The 22,292-nt window shown below is 57.7% G+C and overlaps 8 protein-coding genes across 8 annotated transcripts; all 8 read left to right on the top strand.

The window, feature by feature from the left end:
* Positions 1-317: 317 nt before the first annotated feature.
* LDBPK_252470 (hypothetical protein, conserved) lies at positions 318-2,039 on the top strand (the record flags this gene model as incomplete). Its single annotated transcript, XM_003861529.1, has 1 exon — positions 318-2,039. One exon carries the CDS (start codon positions 318-320, stop codon positions 2,037-2,039), a length of 1,722 nt encoding a protein of 573 aa, XP_003861577.1.
* Positions 2,040-3,341: 1,302 nt separating this feature from the next.
* Positions 3,342-4,046, top strand: LDBPK_252480 (adenylate kinase, putative; the record flags this gene model as incomplete). The annotated part of the gene is made up of 1 exon (XM_003861530.1): positions 3,342-4,046. One exon carries the CDS (start codon positions 3,342-3,344, stop codon positions 4,044-4,046), a length of 705 nt encoding a protein of 234 aa, XP_003861578.1.
* Positions 4,047-6,681: 2,635 nt separating this feature from the next.
* Positions 6,682-6,888, top strand: LDBPK_252490 (hypothetical protein; the record flags this gene model as incomplete). Its single annotated transcript, XM_003861531.1, has 1 exon — positions 6,682-6,888. The coding sequence occupies one exon, from the start codon at positions 6,682-6,684 to the stop codon at positions 6,886-6,888; it is 207 nt and encodes a 68-aa protein (XP_003861579.1).
* A 1,973-nt stretch (positions 6,889-8,861) lies between these two features.
* Positions 8,862-11,021, top strand: LDBPK_252500 (glutathionylspermidine synthase, putative; the record flags this gene model as incomplete). Its single annotated transcript, XM_003861532.1, has 1 exon — positions 8,862-11,021. The coding sequence occupies one exon, from the start codon at positions 8,862-8,864 to the stop codon at positions 11,019-11,021; it is 2,160 nt and encodes a 719-aa protein (XP_003861580.1).
* Positions 11,022-13,917: 2,896 nt separating this feature from the next.
* Positions 13,918-14,670, top strand: LDBPK_252510 (hypothetical protein, conserved; the record flags this gene model as incomplete). Its single annotated transcript, XM_003861533.1, has 1 exon — positions 13,918-14,670. The coding sequence occupies one exon, from the start codon at positions 13,918-13,920 to the stop codon at positions 14,668-14,670; it is 753 nt and encodes a 250-aa protein (XP_003861581.1).
* A 667-nt stretch (positions 14,671-15,337) lies between these two features.
* On the top strand, positions 15,338-18,223 carry LDBPK_252520 (hypothetical protein, conserved; the record flags this gene model as incomplete). Its single annotated transcript, XM_003861534.1, has 1 exon — positions 15,338-18,223. One exon carries the CDS (start codon positions 15,338-15,340, stop codon positions 18,221-18,223), a length of 2,886 nt encoding a protein of 961 aa, XP_003861582.1.
* Positions 18,224-19,922: 1,699 nt separating this feature from the next.
* On the top strand, positions 19,923-20,708 carry LDBPK_252530 (hypothetical protein, conserved; the record flags this gene model as incomplete). Its single annotated transcript, XM_003861535.1, has 1 exon — positions 19,923-20,708. The coding sequence occupies one exon, from the start codon at positions 19,923-19,925 to the stop codon at positions 20,706-20,708; it is 786 nt and encodes a 261-aa protein (XP_003861583.1).
* A 1,314-nt stretch (positions 20,709-22,022) lies between these two features.
* LDBPK_252540 (aminopeptidase P1, putative) lies at positions 22,023-22,292 on the top strand (the record flags this gene model as incomplete). Its single annotated transcript, XM_003861536.1, has 1 exon — positions 22,023-22,292. A coding segment is annotated over one exon (270 nt), but the record flags the coding sequence as incomplete, so codon positions are not given.

Consider the following 22,292-nt stretch of genomic DNA (forward strand, 5'->3'; position numbering starts at 1 on the left):
GCTCCGCACCGCGCGATGCGAGTGGGAGGGGCCCTGTGGCAGACCCGGGGGGTGCAGTGTTGACCTCGCGTTGCACAGCAGCGAAACGGACACGTTGGCGAATCTCCTTCTCCTTTTATACTTTCTCCCTTTTCCGTTCTCCGCGACATCGCCACCAGAGCGGCTATCGCCGGCACACGCGCACTTGCCACTGTGACTTACACTCAGCCACACTCACAGTCATCCGACTTCACACCTTCCTCTCGGTTGCAGCGGCTAGTCATTCTGAATCCTGTTTCTCTGCCCCGTGTCTGTAAGTGGGCGCGCCGTGATCAGCTATGGGCCGTACGAATGCGAAGAAGCAGGAGGCGCGAGAGGAGCGCCTCAGCAAGCTTCCTCAGTCAGATCGATTGGCGAAGATCGCCCTCATCAAGAAGAAGGGGGGGCGCGTACTCGATGCGGCTGAAAAGCATGCACTGAAGATGTCGTCGGCGCATGGCGAGATTTTGCGCCTATGGGAGAAGCTGCGCACGATCGAGGAGCGCACGGAGGAGCAAGCTGCCATGCCTTCCAGCAAGAAGACCGCATATGCGCACAAGTACCCCATGGTGGACAAGCTCATGCATCTCATCGAGCCCAAGTTCGCGAACCTCGTGCGTACACCGAGCGTGAGCCGTGTGGTGCAGTCAATGATCAAGTACGGCTCGGCGGAGCAGGTCAACAGGCTCTTGAAGTGGGTCTCGAAAGACTTTTCCACCTACGCGACGGACGCCTACGCGCATTTCGTGGTTTGCGCGTTGGTACGCCACGCTCCACACGAGGCCTACAGTAAGTTAATGACGCACGTGATACCGTCCGTGCCACAGCTTGTAGCGCACAAGTTCGGTATCGAGGTGCTCCACTCTGTATACAGCAGTCGGTGGTGCAGCCCTGCGGACCGCAGCCTCCTCTTGTTAGCTGTGTTTAAAGACAACGTGGCAGTGATGAAGCGGTGGCCGGGGTACCCGGAGGTGGAGGCGGTCTTGAAGCAGAACCCGTCACTTCAGCGTCGCCTTCTCAGTCGCCTTTTTGACCTCAGCGACAAACTGGTGTCACAGAAGGAGGCGATTGGGTACCCGTTTGTGCAGCGGCTCGTTGGCACCTACGTAAGGTGCGGCACGCGTGATGAGGTGAGCGAGCTGTGCGACACGCTGCGTCCACACATTACCGCTATTTCGGTCACCCGGGAAGGCGCCCCTCTTGCCTCCCTCGCCTTCTCCTTGACAGAGCCAAAGAAGCGCAAGGAAGTGCTTCACAGCTTCAACGCTCAGCTGGGGGAGCTCTGCACCAGCAAGTACGCAGCACCGGTCATCGCTCGCCTGTTTGATCTCCTGTACGACGCGCAGATGCTGAGGAAATACGTTGCGAGCGACCTAGCGGAGCACATTGGGCAGGTAGTCAACAGCCCTTATGGCTACCAAATCCTTATGCACCTGCTCACCCCTCACGAGGAGCGCAAGTGGAGGTTCTTGCTTCCCAACTGGCAGGAGCACAACCTCTTCTCTATGGAGAATAAGGAGTGGAACCACCACACGTGGCTCACGCCAACATTTGTGCCCGAGACTGTAGAGATTTGCAGCAAGCCTGCTGCCACGTCCCACCTCGCAGCGCTGCCGATGCTCGTCAAGGCATTTCTGCGGTATGTCACCGACGAAGCCAACAGCGCCAAGCTGAACCGCCACCACGCGGCACTCATTGCACGCGAAGTTCTGCACGTGGTACAGCACGAGCCACTCTACAAGGCCGCCATTCAGCTTTCCGCGGATGAGGAGCAGGCGTTGTCCAAGCTGGCTCCCGCACATGGCAAGCGAGAGCGTGAGGACGCAGCGGGGGAAGTGGAGAAGTATGCCGCGGCCCCGGAAAAATGCCCCAAACGTGAACACGGCAGCCAGAAAGCCGCAGCGCTCACCCCAGCCGACAAGAGGAAGAAGACAAAGGTGCCGACGGCCACCTCAGCAGCCGCCCCACTGGGGGGCAGGCGGGTCAAGACGGTTGCAAAGGAGAGGGTCAAGAAGATTTAGGCCTACGCCACATCAGTGGCGGTGCGCGTCCCTGTGAGTGCGTTGGTTTGTGCACGCATCGGAGGGTTGCATCAGCTTTAATGTGGCTAATGAAGTGGATGTGCGCCATCGCGAGTGCGTGTCTCCTGGGGGTAGAAGAGGGTGGCTGCATGGGAGGCCGCCCTCCTCCTCTCTCTCTCTGACATGTGCGGAGCGCGAAGGTGCCCTTGTCCCTTGGTACAGTGGTGTGCGTTGTGCAAGGAAGGAGGTGGAGGCTACTGCGGCGGCGGTAGTCACTGAAGGAGAAGGAGCGCTTCTCCGCTCGTCCGTCGTTTTTCCTTGCCCTCCCCTCCGACGTGCGCGGCAGCTCACTCGCTGATGCGCACCCACGAGCGAGCCTGCCGAGTAACGCGTTGCTGTTGTTTATTAAATCTCTGGTGGTCATCGTTCTCGGATCCCCTAAGCCGAATTTCGACGCAAGAGCGAAATAAAGGCCGCCAAAGTTCGAACAGCCACCGCGAGGCTGAGAGGTGTAAGAGAGGAGGCACCCGCCAATCATTGGGCTTGAGGAGACTACACCCACTCGAAGACATGCATGCATGCACGGGTGCAACGAAGACAAGTGGTTTCGAATACGTATCTCTTTCCTGCAACGAGGGGTAGTCGACACGTGTGTGTGTACATGCAGCTGCTCTATGCGCGCAGAGGCAGCGCTCTCCCACGCGACATAGTCTCACGCATTAGGGGGAGGGGAGATTGCGCTTGTTTTTATGTTTCCATGCAAGCACACTCGCAAGGCTCTGAAAGGGGAGTGCCATTCGGCTCCTTGTCTGCTCCACTTGCTGTCTGGCTGCGTCACCTATCCATAGTTAGGGGAAGGGAAAGGGGAGAAGACACTTCTTCGTGTCACGTCGACAAGCACGGTGGGCGGACCTCTTCTCCCATTGTACTTCAACCTACCGACGTCTGCTGCGATCCGCCTCCACTTCCTCTGCCGCACTTACTGCTCGTGGTGGTGTGGTCGTCTTCTCGCCCATGCCCACCGTCAAGCGGCGCTATACAATCGATATCGTGGTGAGTGGTCATCTCTCTCCCTCTCCCTACTCTCCTTGTCATTAGACTACAAGGTCTTTGTCTCCCCTTCTCTTTTAGATTCGGCGCATCAGCAACAACGAGCGCCTTCCTTTCCGCCAAAACCGCCACAGGCGCCAGCCTACGTAGTTACTGCGGTGCATAGACTTCAGGGTCGAGCTGCACTACGCGCACACAGGGCTGTATGCTGTTGTCTTTTGCTTGCGCGCAGCTGCGGACGGCCTTCTCTACATGCCGAGCAAGTTCCTGCGGCTGCTGTTCGTAGGTGCGCCGGGTGTGGGGAAGGGGACTTATTCCGGTCGCGCGGCCGTGTCGCTGGGCTGCCACGCCGTCTCCAGCGGAGACCTTCTGCGGAAGGAGGTTGCTGAGGGCACGGCGATCGGCAAGCAGGTGAAGGAGCTGATTGAGAAGGGCGTCTTTGTTCCCGATGAGATCATCACAAAGATGGTGGCGCAGCACATAGCGTCGCTGTCGGCGGACAAGGAGCGACCAAACGGGTACATTTTGGACGGGTACCCGCGCAACATCTCGCAGGCAACAGCACTGTGGTCGTCAGGGGAGATCAAGATCGACCACGTCATCAACCTCACTCAACCGCGTAACGTGATCATCAAGAAGCTCTCGTCGCGCCGATCTTGCCCGGACTGCGGGTTTGTGTACAACCTGGCCTCTATCGACGAGGGAGGGATCAAGATGGACCCCCTCAAGCCCAAGCTGGATGGCGTGTGCGACAAGTGCGGCTGCACAAAACCTCTCATCACCCGAAAGGACGATGACATCGATGTCGTGACAACGCGCCAGGATGCGTACAGCGCCGTCGCAACGCCACTCCTGCGCTTTTACAAGGAGAAGGGTATCCTGCACGAGTTTCCGGTACTAGGCGGCACAAAACTATACTTGCCGAAGCTGCTCGAACTGATCTCGACGTTGGATTAGTGTGCTTGTCGCGTTTCTCTCTTTCATCGCACGAGGTCTTCTCGCTCTCTCTCTCTCCGTCGTGTGTGCGTGTGTGTGCGGTTTCGTGCAGGCGCTTCGTTTCAAAATGCGAGCGCCGCTTCCGTTGTTCTTGGAATCTGCTCGTCTCTCCTCTCCGTCCTCATCGGCCTCTCTCCGGTGTTCTCTCCCTCCCTCCTCTACCCTGTTTCGACTCGAAGCTGGTGTTCGCCCTCATCTCAAGGACATCGCCACCCAGATGCGCAGATGAAAACAAACGTATCCATCAGGCACAGCCGCAAGTAGACGGCCATGGAGATCGCAACTCTCCGAGCACTTTTTCAACCGCAGAAAGGAGCATCAAGGACCCGCGCGCCTCTCGTGCCTGCACCCCGCTTCGCGTCGCGTTCTCCCCTCGTGTGCGTGGGGCGCTCTTCTCTCGCTCTCTTGAGTGCTGCACCAGTACACAACACAGGCTTGACACAGTGCCTTCGCCAGAAGGCAGCAGTTACGAGGATGGAGGTGAAGTGTGAAGAGCTACCTCGAGCTCCGTTCTCCGCCCACACCGCGCAGGTTTCTACCGTTGTGCAGCTGGAGTGACTCGGGGACAGTCTCTCATACTCCTCTTCCTCCGTCCCTGTCGTGTTTTTTTTACGTTCCACTTCCTTTGCCTCATCTCTCTCTCTGCCTCTTTGTGTCTCTCTCTGTGGCTGCTGGAATGTCTTTGTTTACCCCCTCCGGCGCTTCGTTGTTTGAACCCACACACACACTCGTTGTCAGCAGCAGTCGCGCGTGATCTCTCTCTCAATTTCCCGCCCACTTGAATCAGTGCTCCTCTTTCTCTCTTCGTCCTCTCTGCGCCGTTTCTGCCATGCCGCCGCGCCGAAAAAATGCCTCTCGCTCCAAGTCGCGGTCTGCTTCGCAGTCCTCAGGGAAGTCGTCTCCGCGTCCGTCTGGTCGTGCACCAGCCAAGAGCCCGTCGCTGCCACCGCCGGATCCGGTGGCTGTGCAGCGGCTGATCGACGAGGCCATTGCGCGCGCTCGGGAAAGGCGCGCATCCAATGATGCTGCGGCTCCGCCAACGAGTGTCAGCGCCTCCTCGCATCAACCTGTCTCGGCATGCTTTTCCAAGCGCCTCTTTTCTGCTAGCGCGTCGGAGAAGATGACGGACATGATCGGGGCTTTTCTAGTCACCTGCATCACGGTGTACTTCACATGGGCCGGCTATGCCTTCTACCGTGAAATGACCATTAACCAGTAATAGAGCTGATGGTCACCGTGTGTGTGTGGGGTGGGGATGTGGAGACAGGCACCGCTGCTTGGTCATCTGGCTAGAGGACGTCACGTGCCGTTGACGGAGGCGAGCGGGTAAGCCTCAGGCGAAGCAAAGGCAGGCGGGCCTTCACCCCGCCAAAGTGAGGTCCCTCCGCCCTCTTTTCACCGCTTCTCTCTTCTCTTAGAGCACACCGCCTTCTTGTTTGGCCACTTTCCGCCGCGCCGCTTCCTTTCGTGGAGCCACGCACTGACACACACACAGTCCCGCAGGTACACAATAGATGCACCACCACTTTCTACCCGCCGATTTCTTTCGAGCTGTGCGGCTGCCCTTCCCCTCCCCGAGCACCTCATTCAGAAATGCGCGTTATAGACGAGTGTAAGTGTCGGCGTTGTTCTCTCTGGCGTGAGCTTGTCTGTATGCGCGGATCGGTATGAGGGTGCCTGGATTGAGCGCGTCCCACGAACACAAAGTCCAATGCGCGAGCAAACGCACACACACAGGAGATGCGGAGAGCGGAAAATGCAAGGAAAGGAGCTGAAGCATGAGCACACCACGTTTTTCTCTCTCCTCCACGCACGTTGCCCTGCCCATGGTTTGTGCCGCTGTGCCGTGGCCAACCGTTACCTGCCTCTAGTATTTCGGCTCCTCGACAGTGGTTGCTGCGTGTCCGCAGCTCTCGTCCTTGTCAAAGGTACGGCAGGCTCTCTCCGGACCGCGCCACGAACGAGCGAGGGTGACCAAGATGATGCCTCACATTGCTACTTGGCGCGCCTTGAAACCGTTTGCTGAGGCTGTGCACCATTCTCCGTTTCTATGCCACCCCTTCTGCACCCCCGCTTCTTCTCTCCTTTTCTTTGGATGTACGTTTCACCACCGTCTCCCTCCATGCGCCTCTTACCCTCACACGACCCCCGACCCGCGCCCACTCGCACTCACACCCGTGTTCGGGTTCTCCCATTTACCGATACATTCGACCTTGTGCATTACACGCACCAACACCTCCACGCAACAATGAGTGATTACGAAAAACTGTGGCTTCACAAGTATCTTTACCGTCGCTGCCTACCTTCCTCCTTTCCTCTCTACTCTCTGCAATTGTTACAGTCATCTACTTCACCTTCGCCGGGCCGCGCCTTTACCCGCTGGATTTGGGTGTTTTGCTGTTCTTACTGAGCGCTCCCCATCCCACACTCGCCGCCGCCCTCTCTCTGCCTGCTTGGCGATTCGTCTGTCCACTGCATTAGACGGGAAAGAGAGAGGATAGTACCGCCCTTGCGCACACGCGCGCTTTCGCTCAAGAAGTCGGACCATTACCGCGGCACGCCATCTGTATCATAAGCCTCAAAGATAGCAGCAGCCATGAAGGCGGCACAGGCCAAGGCGGTAGACATGCCGAAAGACGGTTTCTGGATCGAGAAGTGCGTCGGGAATGCAGCTGTTATCTACTCCAAGGACACTACCGACCGCTTGACTGACCTTGCTGGCGCACTGCTGGTTATGTGCATCTCTGTGTACTTCACCGTTGGCGGATACCTGTTCTACCGTGAAATCGTTCTGAGCGAGTAGCCGATAGAAGAGAGAGATTTTGTTTGAAAGGAATTGGACGAAGGCAGTGTGAGGGGGGGGGGGCGGGCGGGAGAAACACACCTGGAGGGCAATCACTAGCGGCGTATTGCACTCTGGTTGCTGCAGTCTTACGACGGAGTTGCACTGCCTCTGCTTCCACACCCCTTTTCCCATCTCCCTCTTTCCACTGCCAAAAGCGAGTAACGTTTCCGCCACATCCATTCCGCCGCCTCCCCTCCCCTCCCCCTCGGCACACACACACACTCGCAAAAAAGTCCAAAGATCAATATTTGTGCGTGCGCTGCTCCCTCCTCATTCTCTGTTCGGTTTCCTTGTCTCTCTTCTTCTTTCCCGCTGTCTAAGCTCATTCCGTTTCTGTCCCTCTAACATGTGCCCGTGTGCCTGGCGGAGAGAGGGGAGGGGGCATGGCTTGACATGGCATGAGTTTTTCTTCTCATCTGCGCATAGCGATATGTTTCATGCCATGTCTTTCATCCCCCACTCGCTCCTGTCGACTGTTCCCTTCTTAACGTTTGCTGCGCACTGCCGCAGTCTAGGGATCCGCACCTCTGCCCTCTCTCTTCTCTGTCTCTTGAGCCATTGAGGTGATCCACTACCCCCTCACATCTTTGTGTTGGACTTTTTGCATCCAGAGGTCTTTGTCCTTCGCCCACGACGTCTTCTACCTGATTCATCTCTGGGAAGGTGGTTGGCATGTCTGTGTATGCATGCGTGTGTCCGTTGCTCTCCCTGTTTAAGTGCGTCCATGTCTTGGCCACTCTGGTGTTTCCTCGGCGATACAGACGCAGTGATGTTTGCCCACAGCTGCGCATTCGCACAACGCCTCGTCCCCACTCCGCGTTGGTGGCAGGGCCGGAAGCTCCTCTGAGGAGGAGCAGGGGAGAGGAAACGTGGCGGTGCATTGTTAATTGGCGATGATCGTTGCCGCAAACACACACACACACACACACACACACACACACAAAACCGCCAAGAGATGTGTAGAAGCTGGGGGATTCGCGACCCTACGAAGATGCGTGAGATAACGGTGGCTCTTCTGAGAGAGGTGCAAAAGCAACTGAACCCGCAAAAGACAGCCTTCATGCGCTACACATCAGCTGATGAGTCTGGTGACTTCTTCCGCGCCCGTTTGCTCTGCGGTTTCTTTTCCGCCGCACACCCCACACACCACGTGCATAGCCGCTGCAGCGTAAAAGAAGCCCGCAGGAGGCAGTGCATTCTCTCAGATGGCTTCGATCACACACAACGCCGACGTGTGCGCGTGCATCGTAAAGCCCACGTGAGCTTGCGCAGATGCGCACCCTGAACGGCGGCGGACCCACGCATACATGTGTATATATGCATATATCCTGCGGCACTATCACAGCCACACTTTACACCTCTCTCTCCTTCTCGCGGCTCCGCCTACTCTTTGTTCCCTTCAGAGACGGCAGCTGTGTTCCTGCTGCTGCCCATAGTTTTCGCTATCCCTCTCTCTGGCTTTCCCCATGCTGTGCACAGAAGCTCGGGGCGCACTCTGCTTGCGTTCGTCGCATTTTCTGTCGCGTTGTTTCTCGCTGCACACCCCACTTTCTCCACCGTGCCCTCCCACGAGGTGTGCTGGTGCGCCCTCGTTTTCATTCGTCTTCTCTTTCCTGTGATGTTTCCTTCGCTTGTACCGCGCGCTGACACACGCCCACGCACACGCTCCTCACGCATGAACGGACGCACGCAGGCGTCACCGACGGTGTGCTACAGTGGTCTCTTTGTGAGCGCTGCTGCCTCATTTGGTCGCTCCCCGTCTTCTCGTCTGAATCGCCTGCCTTCTCAGCGGCACTACGAAAATTCTGCGCTTCTCAATTCGACCTGCGACCTCCCTCGGTGCCTCCACCAGCCCTGCTGCTCAAGAGTTCTTCTGCCGTAATGGCAACTTGCTCCACTCCGAGATCCGCCTTCGGCTACGAAAAACGCTCATGCTGTCTCTGCCACGCGACCACCACTACCACACGCACCACCGCGGCACTGAGTTGGTGCCCTTTGACCAGGTTATCGGCATCACCCCAGATGGCGTGCCCGTCATATCCAACGGGAACGAGTTCCATTTCACCAACCTCGAGTCCGTGACACCGTTCTATCAGGCGCTCTGCTCCTTCGACCGCAAGGCGCCGGTGACTGTGTCGTACAAGAAGCTTGGTGTCAAATGGCAGTGCGTTGAGTTTGCACGCCGCTACCTCGCGTCCCGCAAGGCTGTGTGGACGGCGTCCATGCCGATCGCCGCGGATATGTGGAGAGCGGAGACGCCGTTCGTGCGCGTGCAGGATGGCACACCGGTGGAGTTCACGCGGATCGCCAACAGATCACACGGCCCGGCGCCGGCGATGTCAGACATCATTGTGTGGGGTCAGAGCGAGGAGACGCCGTTTGGCCACGTCGCGGTTGTGACGGAGGTGCTGCCGGAGGCGGTGCGAGTGGCGGAGCAGAACCAGGGCTTTGAGCGGTGGCCGCAGGGCATGCTGTACAGCCGGGAGATTCCAGTGCAGCGCAGCAGCGCAGGCACAGTAGAGCTCGTAGACGAGGACCCGGTGCTGGGGTGGGTGACGCTGCACTGCCCCTACTACGACTTTCGCGATGGCGACCTGGCCGACAAGTTCCGCATTGTCACCGGACCGGGCTGCATCGTGCGCCAACCCTTCCCCAAACACGTGGAGTTACCGTGGCTTCAACCAGAGGAGCGGTGCGACTTTTATCTGAAGCGTTCCCTTGCGATTGGCGGCAACGTCGGCGACGACGCGAGGGCGAAGGAGTGTGACGTGCCCAGCGCTTTTTACTTTCTCGACTACAACATCTGGTGCCGGCTCGGGCGAGCGGCTCACTCGCTGCACCGCATTGCCATGACTGCCACAGCCCAGGTCCTCGATGACGCAGACTCGGCGTATCTCTTGGAGCACTACTTTGGGCTACCCCCAGAGATTCATCCGCTGCTGCGTCGCTCGTGGGAGATGATGCCGCCAATGAGTGGCCGCTTTGACTTCGGCTATGACGGCAACAAGGTGGCAATGCTGGAGTACAACTGCGACTCCTCTGGCGCGCTGCTAGAGTGCTGCAACACCCAAGAGAAGATGGCCAACTACTACGGCGTGTCGCAGGGGATGTCGACCGGCTCCTTCTTGGGGGCCAAGTGCGTGTCACACTTTGCGCGCTTGATGTCGAACGAGAAGGTGTGCCCCAAGCACAAGCTGATTCACTTCATGATCGACGACGACGACGAGGAGCGCTACACCGCCATGTGCATGATGAACTTTGCAGAGAAAGCCGGCTTCCGCACGAAGCTTTGCGTGAAGCTGATCGACTTCCGTTACCGCGACGGCGCTCCTGCCAACGCCGCTCCGCTCTCCGTGACATGCGACCACCCCATCATAGTTGACAGTGACGGCGACGAGGTTCTTCTGGTGTGGAAGACGTGGTCGTGGGACACGGTGTTGAGAGAATACCACCGCCAGTGCAGTGCAACAGACTCGGTCAGCAGTCCGACGCTCTCTGACATTCTCCTCAACAACAACATTTGCGTCATCGAGCCGCTCTGGAAAGCTGTAACGGGGAGCAAGGCGCTTCTTCCCTTTATGCACGCTCTGGCTCCTGACCACGAGCACCTCCTCGCGGCGGACTTTGTACCCACAAAAGACATCATCTCCCACCACTACGTCTCCAAGCCCATCAACGGTCGAGCTGGGCAGAACATCATGATGTTTGACCCCGTGACTGACGCGGCGGAGCTGAACGCGGCTCCTCAAGAGATGCTCAGTGAGAGCTCGTCGCAGCTCTTCTCCATCAAGCCGCCTGCCGCCTCCTGCTCTGCGCTACAGAGCCAGTCGATAGACCGCACCAATGAGTGCTCGACTGGCACGTTTTTCGACTCCGCCGTCGTCTATCAGAAGCGTTTTTTCTTGAAGAAATTTGAAGGCAAGTACTTCCCCATTTTCTGTGGATGGATGATCGACGACGAATTTGGTGGTGTCGTAGTCCGCGAAGACACATCAAAGATCACGAAGCTGGATAGCATCGTCATCCCCGCGCGCGTTGTGCGCGAGAACGTCTCGCTCGGTGGGGCGTACACTGACGAGGGTGAGACGTAGCTCTCACCCTCGCTGTGCCTTTGATCACCGCTGAACGGCTGAGCGCCGCGCCCACTGTGGCGCACCAACACACGCGCATACATGAGCGCGCATGTCTTTCGCCGTTCATCTCTTGTGGCTCTTCCTCATCAGCTGCAGCGGATGAAAAGAGACGAAGAGGTGGCTGACACACATACGCAAGCTGGTATGCTTTGAAAAATGCCTTTTATGTGACTACCGTGCGCAGTCCGATCCGTTCCCCATCTCCTTTCCGGAGTTTGAACGCCGTGTTGTCACAGGGAGCATCCATCCTCACACCGACATGCGTGCACGCAAATGTGCTGCACCGCACTCTTCCCGAAGCCTACACCTCGCGTCTGTACAGTGGCAGGCGCAGCGGCAGTGGGATGACGCGCCGCATTTCTCTTCGATGGCGCACGTGTAGTTGAGGTGCTTGCGTTACCTTGTGTGCGCGTTTGTTTGTTCGGATGGAGTCAGGGCGTGAAGGGGGAGGGGCAGAGAGACTGCGAGGGCGAGCGAGTGACACGTCCGTACACAAGAGGGCAGCGAACGACGGACTGCTCTTGTGCGCACGCCTTTCAAGATCCCATTTGCCTTTTCTTTTTTTTCCCTCCCCCCTTTCCCCCTCACTAACGGCGGAGGGGGGAGGGACCCACGCCTCCGTGCGCCATGCCGCAGGGCTCTGTGCACCCACTCCCTCTCCCCACTCGGTGCGTGGCGAAGCCGGGCAGCCCCTCCCCTCCCCTATTCCGGCCAATGCACAGCCCCTTCTCGTGGTGAGAGGGCCAAGCGCCTGCGACGTTGGGGAGTCGGAGAGACTCAGCGCCACTCACGTCGGCGGTCCGACGGTGGACGGCGTTGCACCGGAGCGACCTGCAGCACTGCACACGCGTGTGCCATCCATATGATGGGCAGAGTGTGCCGACGTGGCTGGGACGTATCCCACCCGGCCCTCGCTGCTTAGTGGTGCGGGGCGGCTCAGGCGCCCCACGAGGGATATGCACCACGTGGCAACCAGCATGGCTGGGGCGGCTGCGAGGCGACCTGGGATGCGGGCGGGTGCGTTGCCTTTGAGGCGGGGGCCGTGCTGAGATGACCGGGCCGGCGCGTTGCTGTGGCGCGCGTGTCTACGGCTGCTCCGCACCGCGCGATGCGAGTGGGAGGGGCCCTGTGGCAGACCCGGGGGGTGCAGTGTTGACCTCGCGTTACACAGCAGCGAAACGGACACGCTGGCGAATCTCTCAGTCCCTGCGTCATCGCACTGACCTTCGCGTGCGGTATACACTGGAGCGGCGATGAGGGCTTCTTTATCGTAACCGAACGCACGCCGCCCCTCTCTTACCTTCCTCTCCGTCGCTTCTCCTCTTTCTCTTTTTACTTAGCGCGCGCCGCCTGCTCTCCACCACCACCTATGTGTGCACTCGGGTGTCTCTCCTGCTCTGCGCGTGTGCTTGTGTGCATGCATGACTCAATGTGTGCTCTGTAGAACCGATATCTTTTCATTATTTCTTGTGGCTTCTCTTAGCAAGTGATATCGCACGGTTACGGCGCTCCGTTTAACACAGCGGGTGAGAGAAGACTTCTTCGTGTGCAGATGGGAGCCGGTGAGCCGAAAAGGGAGAGCACGCTGTCGAAGTGGGAGCTGAAGACAGCGAGCATGGACGACGGAGCCACTGGACGGGTGCTACAGTTTTTAAACTTTGGCTAAGTGTGCCCTCTATTCTTCTCAGCATCATGCCAATCTCGCATGTTCATATAGAATGCAGGTATGGCTTCCCCGTCGAGAGAACGCGACCCGCGCGGCGATACGTGCGCGCCGTTGCGTGAACGTTTTCGCGCTTGCTTCCGCATGGGGTTTCCTTTTCACTTACCGTATATGTTTATTGTCGAGCATCTTTTTCTCGCCTTTTCTCTGGATGCCTTTCTCGGGTGATGTGCCGGTTGGTCCCGTGGCCACTCCACTCAGACATCAACGAGGAACATGCAAAGCCACAAATGGAGTTGACGCGCACTGGTCATGAGCGTCAATGTACGGAGATGAGGTGACGGCAATGCAGATGTCGCCATCGTGATTGTAGCCGCAGTACCCCTACTTGGTTCTGTGTGTGAGTTCACCTCCGTGATGATGCCGGCCACCACAGGCTGGTATCAGGGTCCAGTGCCCCACACTCTTTGTGGGGAAGCCGAAAACCTCCGGCCCGCCTTCGGGTACGGCTGGCGAAGTCTCAGTATCCGGCGGCCAGCTCTGGGCTAGCGTCGCGACCACGACCACGTTTGCACCGGCTCGCGACGAATCGTGTCGAAGATTCAACAAAAACACACATCCGCCTACTGCTTTTCTGCGTCTGCTGCGCTGCGGTGGTGTTGAGCGTAATCTGGACCTTGCCTGCGCTGCATGCAGTGTCTTTGCACTGGGCTGAAGGTAACCAGGCTGTGCTGCTTGGCTGCGTTCCGTGACGCAGCTGTCGTGCAACAGAGGTGGGCAAACTGCCGTCACATGCGCATATAGCATGACTTGTTCGTGGTAGAATGAGACGCTGAGAGAGGGGAAGCTTGACTACACCGAATATGCGTGCGTGTGTGTGTGCTCGCTCCACTGCTTGCACTCTCTGTCGCTCTCTCTTTCTCGCTCTGAGGTCCTCTTCGACTCATTCTCCCTCCTTCTTTCTCTTCGTGGACGTCCCTTGCCCTCTTTTCTGTTTTAAATCTTCCTCTCTGTGCTCTTTGCAACACACTCACGCGTCGCGGATGCGCTAGAAGCGTATAGAAGCATCGCGGCAGAGGCCCTTCGCCCTCTCTCCATCCGTGTGTCTTCGGCTGTTTCGCCAGGTTTAACTTCAGTGGTGCGGCCTCTTTTCCTCCTGCTCCTCTTTCCGTGCGTGTGGTTCCTCCGGAGATGCCGGTGTGCATCGAGTGTGGACACGGTGTTCCGCGCATCATCAAGCCGGACACCGAAACAGTGGAGCGGTGCGGAGAGTGCGGGCACATCTGCGATATCTGCTACGAATTCGGTGATGTACAGATTTGGATTGATGTGGTTCTGCTGCGCCACCGGGCGTGGGCGCATGTTCTCTTCAACCAGACTGACTACTACACAAAACTCGTCATCTTCGTGCTCTGCTGCGTGGTGGAGGCGGTCGTGGTGCACAGCCTCACCGTGCTTAAGGCCATTCCCTTCTTCACGGATGACCTCGAGAATAGTTCCCTCTATACCCCAGAGCGCCAGGTGCGATCGCTGCAGCTCGTGCGCATAATTCAGAGCTCCTTTCTGCCGCTGATGAACTACCCATCAGCAATTCCCCACCTCTTCATCTTTACCTTCACAGAAAATGCGCTTGTTGCCTCTATCGCCACGTGGCTCGGCCGCTTTTTCTACCGCAGCTACGGTCACAGAGAACACCTGTGGTTCGTGGAGGCAGCCTTGGCCTCCTACGCAAAGCTGAGCTACGTCCTGTTTCTCATCTGGGCCATTCCACCGTCGATGCTCCCTATGGTCGACTTTGTGTACGTTCTGTGGCTAGGATGCGCCTTCACGGTGCTGGGGTTCGATCGCCATTGGATGTACCCCGTAGCGGCCGTCCTCATCTGCGTCTGTGCTCGCGCGCTGTTTCGCTACCTCACAAAGTGGAGCCCTCAGGTGCTCTGCTAGCTGCGGTGTCCCTCTGCCACGTGGCTTCGGCTTTGTTTCTATGCCTTCTTTCGCCGTCTATGCCTATGGCGGCAAGATGGAGAGCTTGGGTGCTGCTTCTGCTGGCGCTGCTGTGACTATGGTTGGCACGCCGACTCGCTTCTCTTGTTCTCTTTCGCTCCTTCACCGTTGTTCCCCCCACCTGGCGCTCGCCTTCCACGCTCTTTCTCCTCTCCGAAAAAAAAAACGCAGGAGAGGAGATGTCTGCCCAACAGATGACCTCCCTCTTTCTGTGTCGCTGATGATGGTACTGCTGCTGGTGCTGCCTTTCTCTATTCCTCTCTTCTATTGTTGCACCAGTCACGGCGTCGCGCTGCCGTGGGATAGCGATGCAGCAGCACTGCTGGTGCTTATACGTCCCGCCATCGTTCTTTGACAGGCGAGAGCTTCGCCGATACACCAGGCTCCACTTCCGATGTGTCTATCCTCTCTCTCTTCCACTTTTTCTGACTCTATACGTCGGCGCCACATCGCACATTATCACCCACCACGCTGCAGAAGTCTCTTTCTCACCGTTAGGGAACGTTATAATTTTCTCCTCTCTTTCTGACGCTTCATTGTGTGTCGCCGCCCTCCCCTTCAGGGACGTACCTCTTTCTCTTCTGTGATCCTTTTCTTACCATACACCATGAGCCTGGAAGCCAATATCGCGGTGTGCCTTCACGACCTGAAGTCGCCCTCGGATCATCCGGTGGCGCTGCGCTCCTCCCCAAACGGAGTCTCCTTCATGTGCCCCCCATCCCTGAAGGAGGCTAACTTCCCCGGCAATGACACGAATTTTGCGGTAGAGCATGTGCTGGAGCGGCCGAATGCGGGTGCAATCCAGAAAAAGATGCTCTCCTCTGCTGCCTCCGACTTTGTGAAGAACCGTCAGAACCTGGTCATGTTCAGCTACGGCGTCCGCTCTACCCCGAAGCGTCAACTGATGTACGGCCAACAGTCCGAGGAGGGCTACGCGGTGCGCGTCATCTCAGATGCAGTAACCACTGGCCAGGGTATCTTCACGCTTTCGTGCTACATTATTGGCCAGGACGAACACCTTGTGGACCTTATCTCGGCAGAAAACGAACTCGGCGTGATTGTGGAGTCAGTGAAGGAAGGCCCGCGTGTGCGTATGGTGGAGCGCTCCAGGGTCAAGACTGAATCGGATGTGCGAGGCGTCTTCTCCAAGATCGTGCAGAACTACCACAAGCAGTTCGAGTCCGTGCTGCCAGAGAAGCAGCCCACCGCCGAGCTCCAGGCGCTTCCACCGTACAAGGGCGATACGATCATGCTGCAGCTGTTCCGCTACGAATCTGAGGAGAAGTACAGCAACTACGAGGATGCCAACTCGATGACGTTTGTGGCTCTCGGTGACTCGGAGCGGCCGGTGCTGTGCGGCCTCGATTCTTCCCAGCAAGAGGCGTTCGAGAAGACAAACCGTATCTTGCTGTCTGCTGTGGGCATTGTGTCGAGCATCAAGTGCAGCCGCCTGCGCATTCCCTTTGGCAAGTCGAAGCTGAGCCAGTTGATGCGCCGCTGCTACAATGCCGAGAAGGGCAACCCCAACGGCGCCCTGAACGGGCCCACAAACACTGTCATGCTGATTCACTGCTGGACGAACGGCGAGTGGGCGGAGGAGAGTTTTCACAACCTTTCCATGATACGGCGCATCTGCAACACGCTTGGCTCCTCCGGCATTGGCTCCATGCTGCGCGACTTGCCAGTGGAGAAGTGGCGCCTCGATCAGGACATCAATGAGCTGCGCGATGAGCTGGTGGTGGCGCGCATGGTGTACGACTACAAGCCGTGCATCTGCGAGTCCGCAAAGCCTATCGCGAACATCAAGGAGGAGGAGCTGAAGCGCATCAACGCCATCCAGCTGAAACGCAACGAGGCGCACGAGAAGCAGCTCGCCATGATCCAGGAGAAGGCCATGGAGGAGGCCAAGAAGACCATCAAGGATCAGGAGGCGAGCAGCGGCGTCACCCTGGCGTCCCTCGAAAAGATGCTCGAGGCCAAGAAGCGTGAAAACGAGTCGCTGCAGCTCGAGCGTGACAACATGACGCATGAGTACGAGCAGACACTCGAAAAGATCCGGCGCAAGAAGTACAGCGAGGAAGACATCGTGTCTCGCCTCCGTGAGGAGACAAATCAGTTGGAGGAGGAGCTGGGCGCGCGCCAGGCGGCCATCCTGAACAAGCAGAAGCAGCTGGATTTGGCAAAGCTGGACAAAACCAAATGCCGCGAGGCCATCCTGCGCGAGCGCGGAAACGTGGAGGCGATGCGCAAGACGCTCATGACTGAGCGGCGCCACCAACGTGAGCAATGGATTAAGCAGATCAAGGAAGTTAACCAGCAGGTGCTGGTGCAGCTCCGCACCATGGCTGATGAGCGCAAGCAGAACGGCGAGACCGTTTCGGCGAAAGAGGAGGCGTCCGAGAAGGCCGTGATTGAGGACATCAAGACCATTGAGGAGTACCTGCCAAAGCTCATCTCGCTCGAGGACGTCCCTGTCAACCCGGAGGAGACAGAGAGCATCCGCCGCCAGTTTGATGAAGTCTTCTTGCAGGAGAAAAAGACGTACCTGATGAAGATCGATGAGGAGAAGGCGCGCAAGGAGAAGCTGGAGAAGGGCCTCATGGCGTACCGCAACCGCGTGCTCGAAGTGGCGCACGCAAAGAAGAAGGAGAACATGCAGGATGCCGCGAAGAAGGAGCAGCACCTCAGCTCGCTGGTCGAGCAGGTGCTCACGTACCTGCGCAACGGCGTGAAGATGATGAAGGTGTCGAGCAAGAATCATGTGCGCTGCCGCTTTTACTTCATCTCCGATGATGGAAGTCGCATCCACTCATGCGAACTTGATGGCCAGGGTGCCCCGATCAACCGACGCAAGCCGCCAGTGACTATCTGGCTGCGCGACATCCGCAAGGTGGTGCTCGGCGTCTACACCGAATCCTTCGTGTCCTTCAGCTCCGAGAGCCAGCTCGCCAAAGCGCGCGCCGAGGCGGTCACGGACAACGGCACATACCGCAATGACATAACGCAGAGCATCACGCCTGCGAACATCGGCCTCAACAATTACCGCGCGTTTGCGCTGCTGCTACGCGGCGGCAAGTCGCTCGAGGTGGTTTGCTACTCCGACACAGACTGCGAGGCTTGGATGGTGGGACTTCGGCGTCTGCTGGGGATCAAGACGGCGACTGAGAAGCAAGTGGAACAGCATATGGAAAGTGTCCGCCCTCAGGAGCCCCCTGTGGTGGAGCAGCCAGTGGAGATGAAGTTCGGCGGCCTCCTTGACGTGCGCAACATGCGCGGCTTTCTCGCACTCTCCGCCGAGGAGGCCAGTTTGTGCAGTGAGAGCCACATTCCGCCGGCGCTCTTCCTGCGCGTAAAGCAGGAGATGGTGGACAAGTCTCACACCGGCTCCATCACCACCTACGACGTGCGCGTTTCCTCTGGGCTCGACTTGGTGCGCTCAGGTTGCATCTACGACTTCCTGGTGCAGCAACACATCATCCCACTTCCGTTCTAGGAGATGCGTTGCGATGCCACGTGGCACGTACGTTTTGCTTTCTTGACACCCACATCATACGCTGTGGTTTCTTGCTTCAACAAGTTTCTGACTATCGTGGCGGCGAAGGCCGAGGCACCTTTGGTGCGTGTCGCAGCGTGTCTTCACGCACGCCGCTGTACTCCCCCACTCCCTCTTTGATTCTTTCGTACTCCGCCGTTTGCCGTATTTTCGCTTTTGCTGTTTCTCGAGTGCGCGCCGAACGTCTCTCTCTTGTATGCTTGACGTGTGAGGGAAGAGCGTGGAGAGAGAGGGGGCCGGCGGCGGTGGTGGTGGTGGGAGCACCAACACCCACGCTCACGAAGAGAGGGAGACAGCACTTCCAGCACGTGGGAGCGTGAAACAAACTCAAAGGATCCACGCTCACTGCTCTTCTCAGATGCGTCCTCTATTTCTCATTGACTATATATGGGCTTATGCGTGTCTGTCTGTGTGTATCCCTGTCTGACCTCTGACCTCTCTCCCTCTCTTACTGTCCCCTTCACTATTGCTGTGCTATATATTTCCATTTCCTTGATGACGCGCTTGCCACCCCTCCTCCTCTATCATGGTCTCTGTGTCTCTATGTGTCTACGCGTCTGTGTTTTTGTGTGACACCGCGTTCTACATTTTCTTTTTCGATGGTGGCCTGTCTTCGCGCGCGCATGGCTTGATACTCTGGGTTGCGGAAAGGTCTTCACCTCCGCCAGCTCATCTACTCGGAGATCCACGCTGACGGACACTGAAGCACAAGCGTATGCGCGATTATACAAACTTGATTTCGTAGAAGGAGAGATATGTTCTCAAGCGTGTCACCATCAACACATTCCAAGCGGATGTTCTCCCTGTTCATCGCTTTTTGCTTTCCAATTTGTTTTCTTGCTTGATTTAGCGGTGGGGTGCCTCACATGTCTTCTGTCGACGTCTCGCTCTTTCTTTCCCGCCGGCCCTCTTGTTTCACTGTCCGCACCTTTGTTGTTTCTTTCTCTCGGGTGGCCGATAGACGCCAAACAAACAAGATGGCGCACTTCGCATCTTCAAAAGCGCGTACCCACGTAGGGTGGGAGAGAGAAAGCCAAATACCTCTGCCCACTCTGACCGTCTAAAGCGACATATGCCGGTGGTGCCGTCGTTGGAGGTTGAGGCAGCGGTGCAACGCGCAAGTACAGTGCAACGCGTAAGTACATCTCTGGAGTGCAAAGACTGGCGCTCCATTGATTTCTTTGACTCTCACTGATGCCACGCACTGCCGGCACCTCGCTGGCACCTCCTTCGTGGCCGGAACCGGGCCTCACTGAAGGGGCTATCCCAGCCACCGGGTACGCCGTATCAAATGGATCAGCGCCATCCCTCTCATTTTACACGCCGAGGAGGAGGAGAAACAAGCAACGACATCGCGCTACCTTGCCCGCCCCCTCTTTTATTCTCGCAACTACTGCCCTATCTCGTCCTTCCCCTCCCCTTCTTGTGATCGCTTGCCCTCGATGGTTCTCTGCATGACTGCTGCGTGCATGCGTGTGCGTGTGTGTGAATGCGCGCATGGCTCTTGCGTCGCCTCCCTCCCGAGACTCACCACCGCCTACATTAGTGCCTACAGTGATCGAGTGAGCACGTGTGCCTCTTTCTCTGTCTTCGGAGGTGGCTGCTTTACATCTAGGGCAAGCAAGCGCTCTTAACTCCCATGGCGGAGCTCCTTAGCAAAAAGACGTGGCGTCTCAGGGATGTCCTCTTCAACGAAGGAACAGAGCAGGTAGTGCGCGTACTGAAGATTGATCATCCGTTCCGTCGCCAGCGCATCACCATCGTGCCCACTCCGCGCTACGCCAGAGAAGCGTACCTGACGGACTGGGTGTACCAACCCTACGTGAAGGAACACATCATGTACGTCAGCAACGACATCTACAATCCGTTTTACGTCTTCCTGTGCCGCTCGCTGCTTCGCAAAGGCAAATTCCCCGAGTACGCCTATTTCCACCCCATGGGACTGCCGGACTGCGTCGACGTGAACCTCAGCCGGCGTGCCTTTATCAAGAAGGAGCAGCCCTTCAAGACGCCGATGAGCACCATCCTCATGACGACGAATCACTTCCGCGACTCGCACCACCCCTGGGTCTCACGGCGCACCGTTAACATCGTCGGCGAGCAGTATGTTGTACATCCTAAAGAGGACAAGCAATCGATGGTGTTTGTGCTGCCGCCTGCCTACGTGCCCGATGTGGTAAACACGTTGCAGGGCCTTGGATTCGCTGTGGCCGACACGGTGACGGCCTCCATTGGAGACGCGGTCATCATCAATAAACTGAACAGCTGGAGCGACAAGTGCCAGCTGCTCGTGTTGGGGTATCTCTGGTTTCTTTTGGCGCTCTTCATCATAGGCGAGAGCCGCCATATTCGTCAGCTCTTTCAAGACTACAAGCGAGAGTTGATCGAGAAGGCAGGGAAGGACCCAGCAAAGATGGGCCTGTAGGCACCGACGACAGCCAAGGAGGGGGATGGAGAAGAGGTCTACCGCTCTCTCAAGCCCAGCGTGCGGCAGTGTCCCGACATTCACTCTCGGCATCTCCCTACTTCCTCTACGTCTGCTGTCGTGCAACCCGCCTCGTGGTCGCGCGCACGCGTGTATCCGTGTGCGAAGATAGACCACTGAAGCAGTCGATTCGAGGACACGGCAGACCCTGACGACTGGGGGTGTAAAGGAAGGCATAGCGCATGAGGCATCCTTGATCTTCGCCTCAAGCGAGGGGCTCTCTTTTTGACAGCCCTCGCTGCATCCTTCTCACACATATCGGGGCGCTCCATTTTGCATGGCGTGCTGCAAAAGTCACATTCTCTATTGTCGTAATCACGACAGCGCACTGAGAGAACCGCAACGCAAAACGGAGGCTGCAGCGCGGCGGTGCTGCTATTGAACTTTTAATTTAGATAGCGCATCTTCTCCTGATACGTCACACTATTACTGTCCCCAATGCTACGAGTCGATTGAGGAAGGCGGCGCTGCACCGAGTACGAGGCATAGGCACCTCACCGTCTGCCTCCTCGTGTCTTGCACACGTTCGACACCCCCCCCTTTTCTCATGTTTTCTCCATCGAAGGCCTCCGGCCACTCATGCGATTCACGCAGCACTTGCTATATTCTTTCCACATCACATCTCCTCCTCTCTGGTACAAAAACATCAGAGACACAACCACCACCGACGCCTCTGTACAGTTATTCACCACCGACACACCCATCGCCCTGCTCGGTCAGTCGCAGTTCTCTTTCCATCCGTTAGGCTCCCGATTTTTTATCGTATCTTTTTTTATGATTCTTGCCTGTGCACAGCGGCGTTGCTGTGCCGCACTACTGCCCACCTCTGTCTGCCTGCCCGTCTCGTTGCCAACGCCGAAGCGTACGCCTCTCACGCCGGGCACAACTTGCCTAACATCTCACCTGAAAACAAGGTCAGCGGCAGTTTCCCGCGCCGCAGCCCTGCACGCGGTGCGTAAGAAGATGCAGGAGGCCACCGTGGCCGCACTCATCGTCCCTAGCAGCGACGCGCACAACAGCGAGTACGTGGCGACGCACCTGTAGAGTCGCGCATTCATCTCTCACTTCCACGGCAGCGCCGGCACCGCCCTCATCACGATGGAGAAGGCGCTCCTGTGGACAGACGGACGCTACTGGTTGGCCGCGGAGGAGGAGAAGTACCCCGACTTTGATCTCATGAAGCAAGGCAAGCCAGAGGTCCCGTCGCTCGAGGAGTGAGTTGCCGTCAATCTCAGCTCCAAAGCAGTTGTTGGCATGAACCCGTACGTCGCCACGGTGGCGGAGTGGGAACGGCTGAGCAAGCGGATCAATCTGCGTCCTGTGGCAAACATCGTTCAGGACATGATGCCGCCGGAGAAGAACGTGCAAAGAATGTACGTGCGTCCCGTTGAGTTCTGCGGTGCCACCTGCCAGGAGCGGCGCGCCGCGATTCTCGCAGAGCTGGAGAAGAAGGACTGCGACCTGATCATTCTCTCCGCACTGGATGAGATCGCGTGGCTCACGAATCTGCGCGGCGGCGACGTG

The sequence above is a fragment of the Leishmania donovani genome, chromosome 25 (assembly GCF_000227135.1).
Source record: "Leishmania donovani BPK282A1 complete genome, chromosome 25".
Classification (NCBI taxonomy): Eukaryota; Euglenozoa; class Kinetoplastea; order Trypanosomatida; family Trypanosomatidae; genus Leishmania; species Leishmania donovani.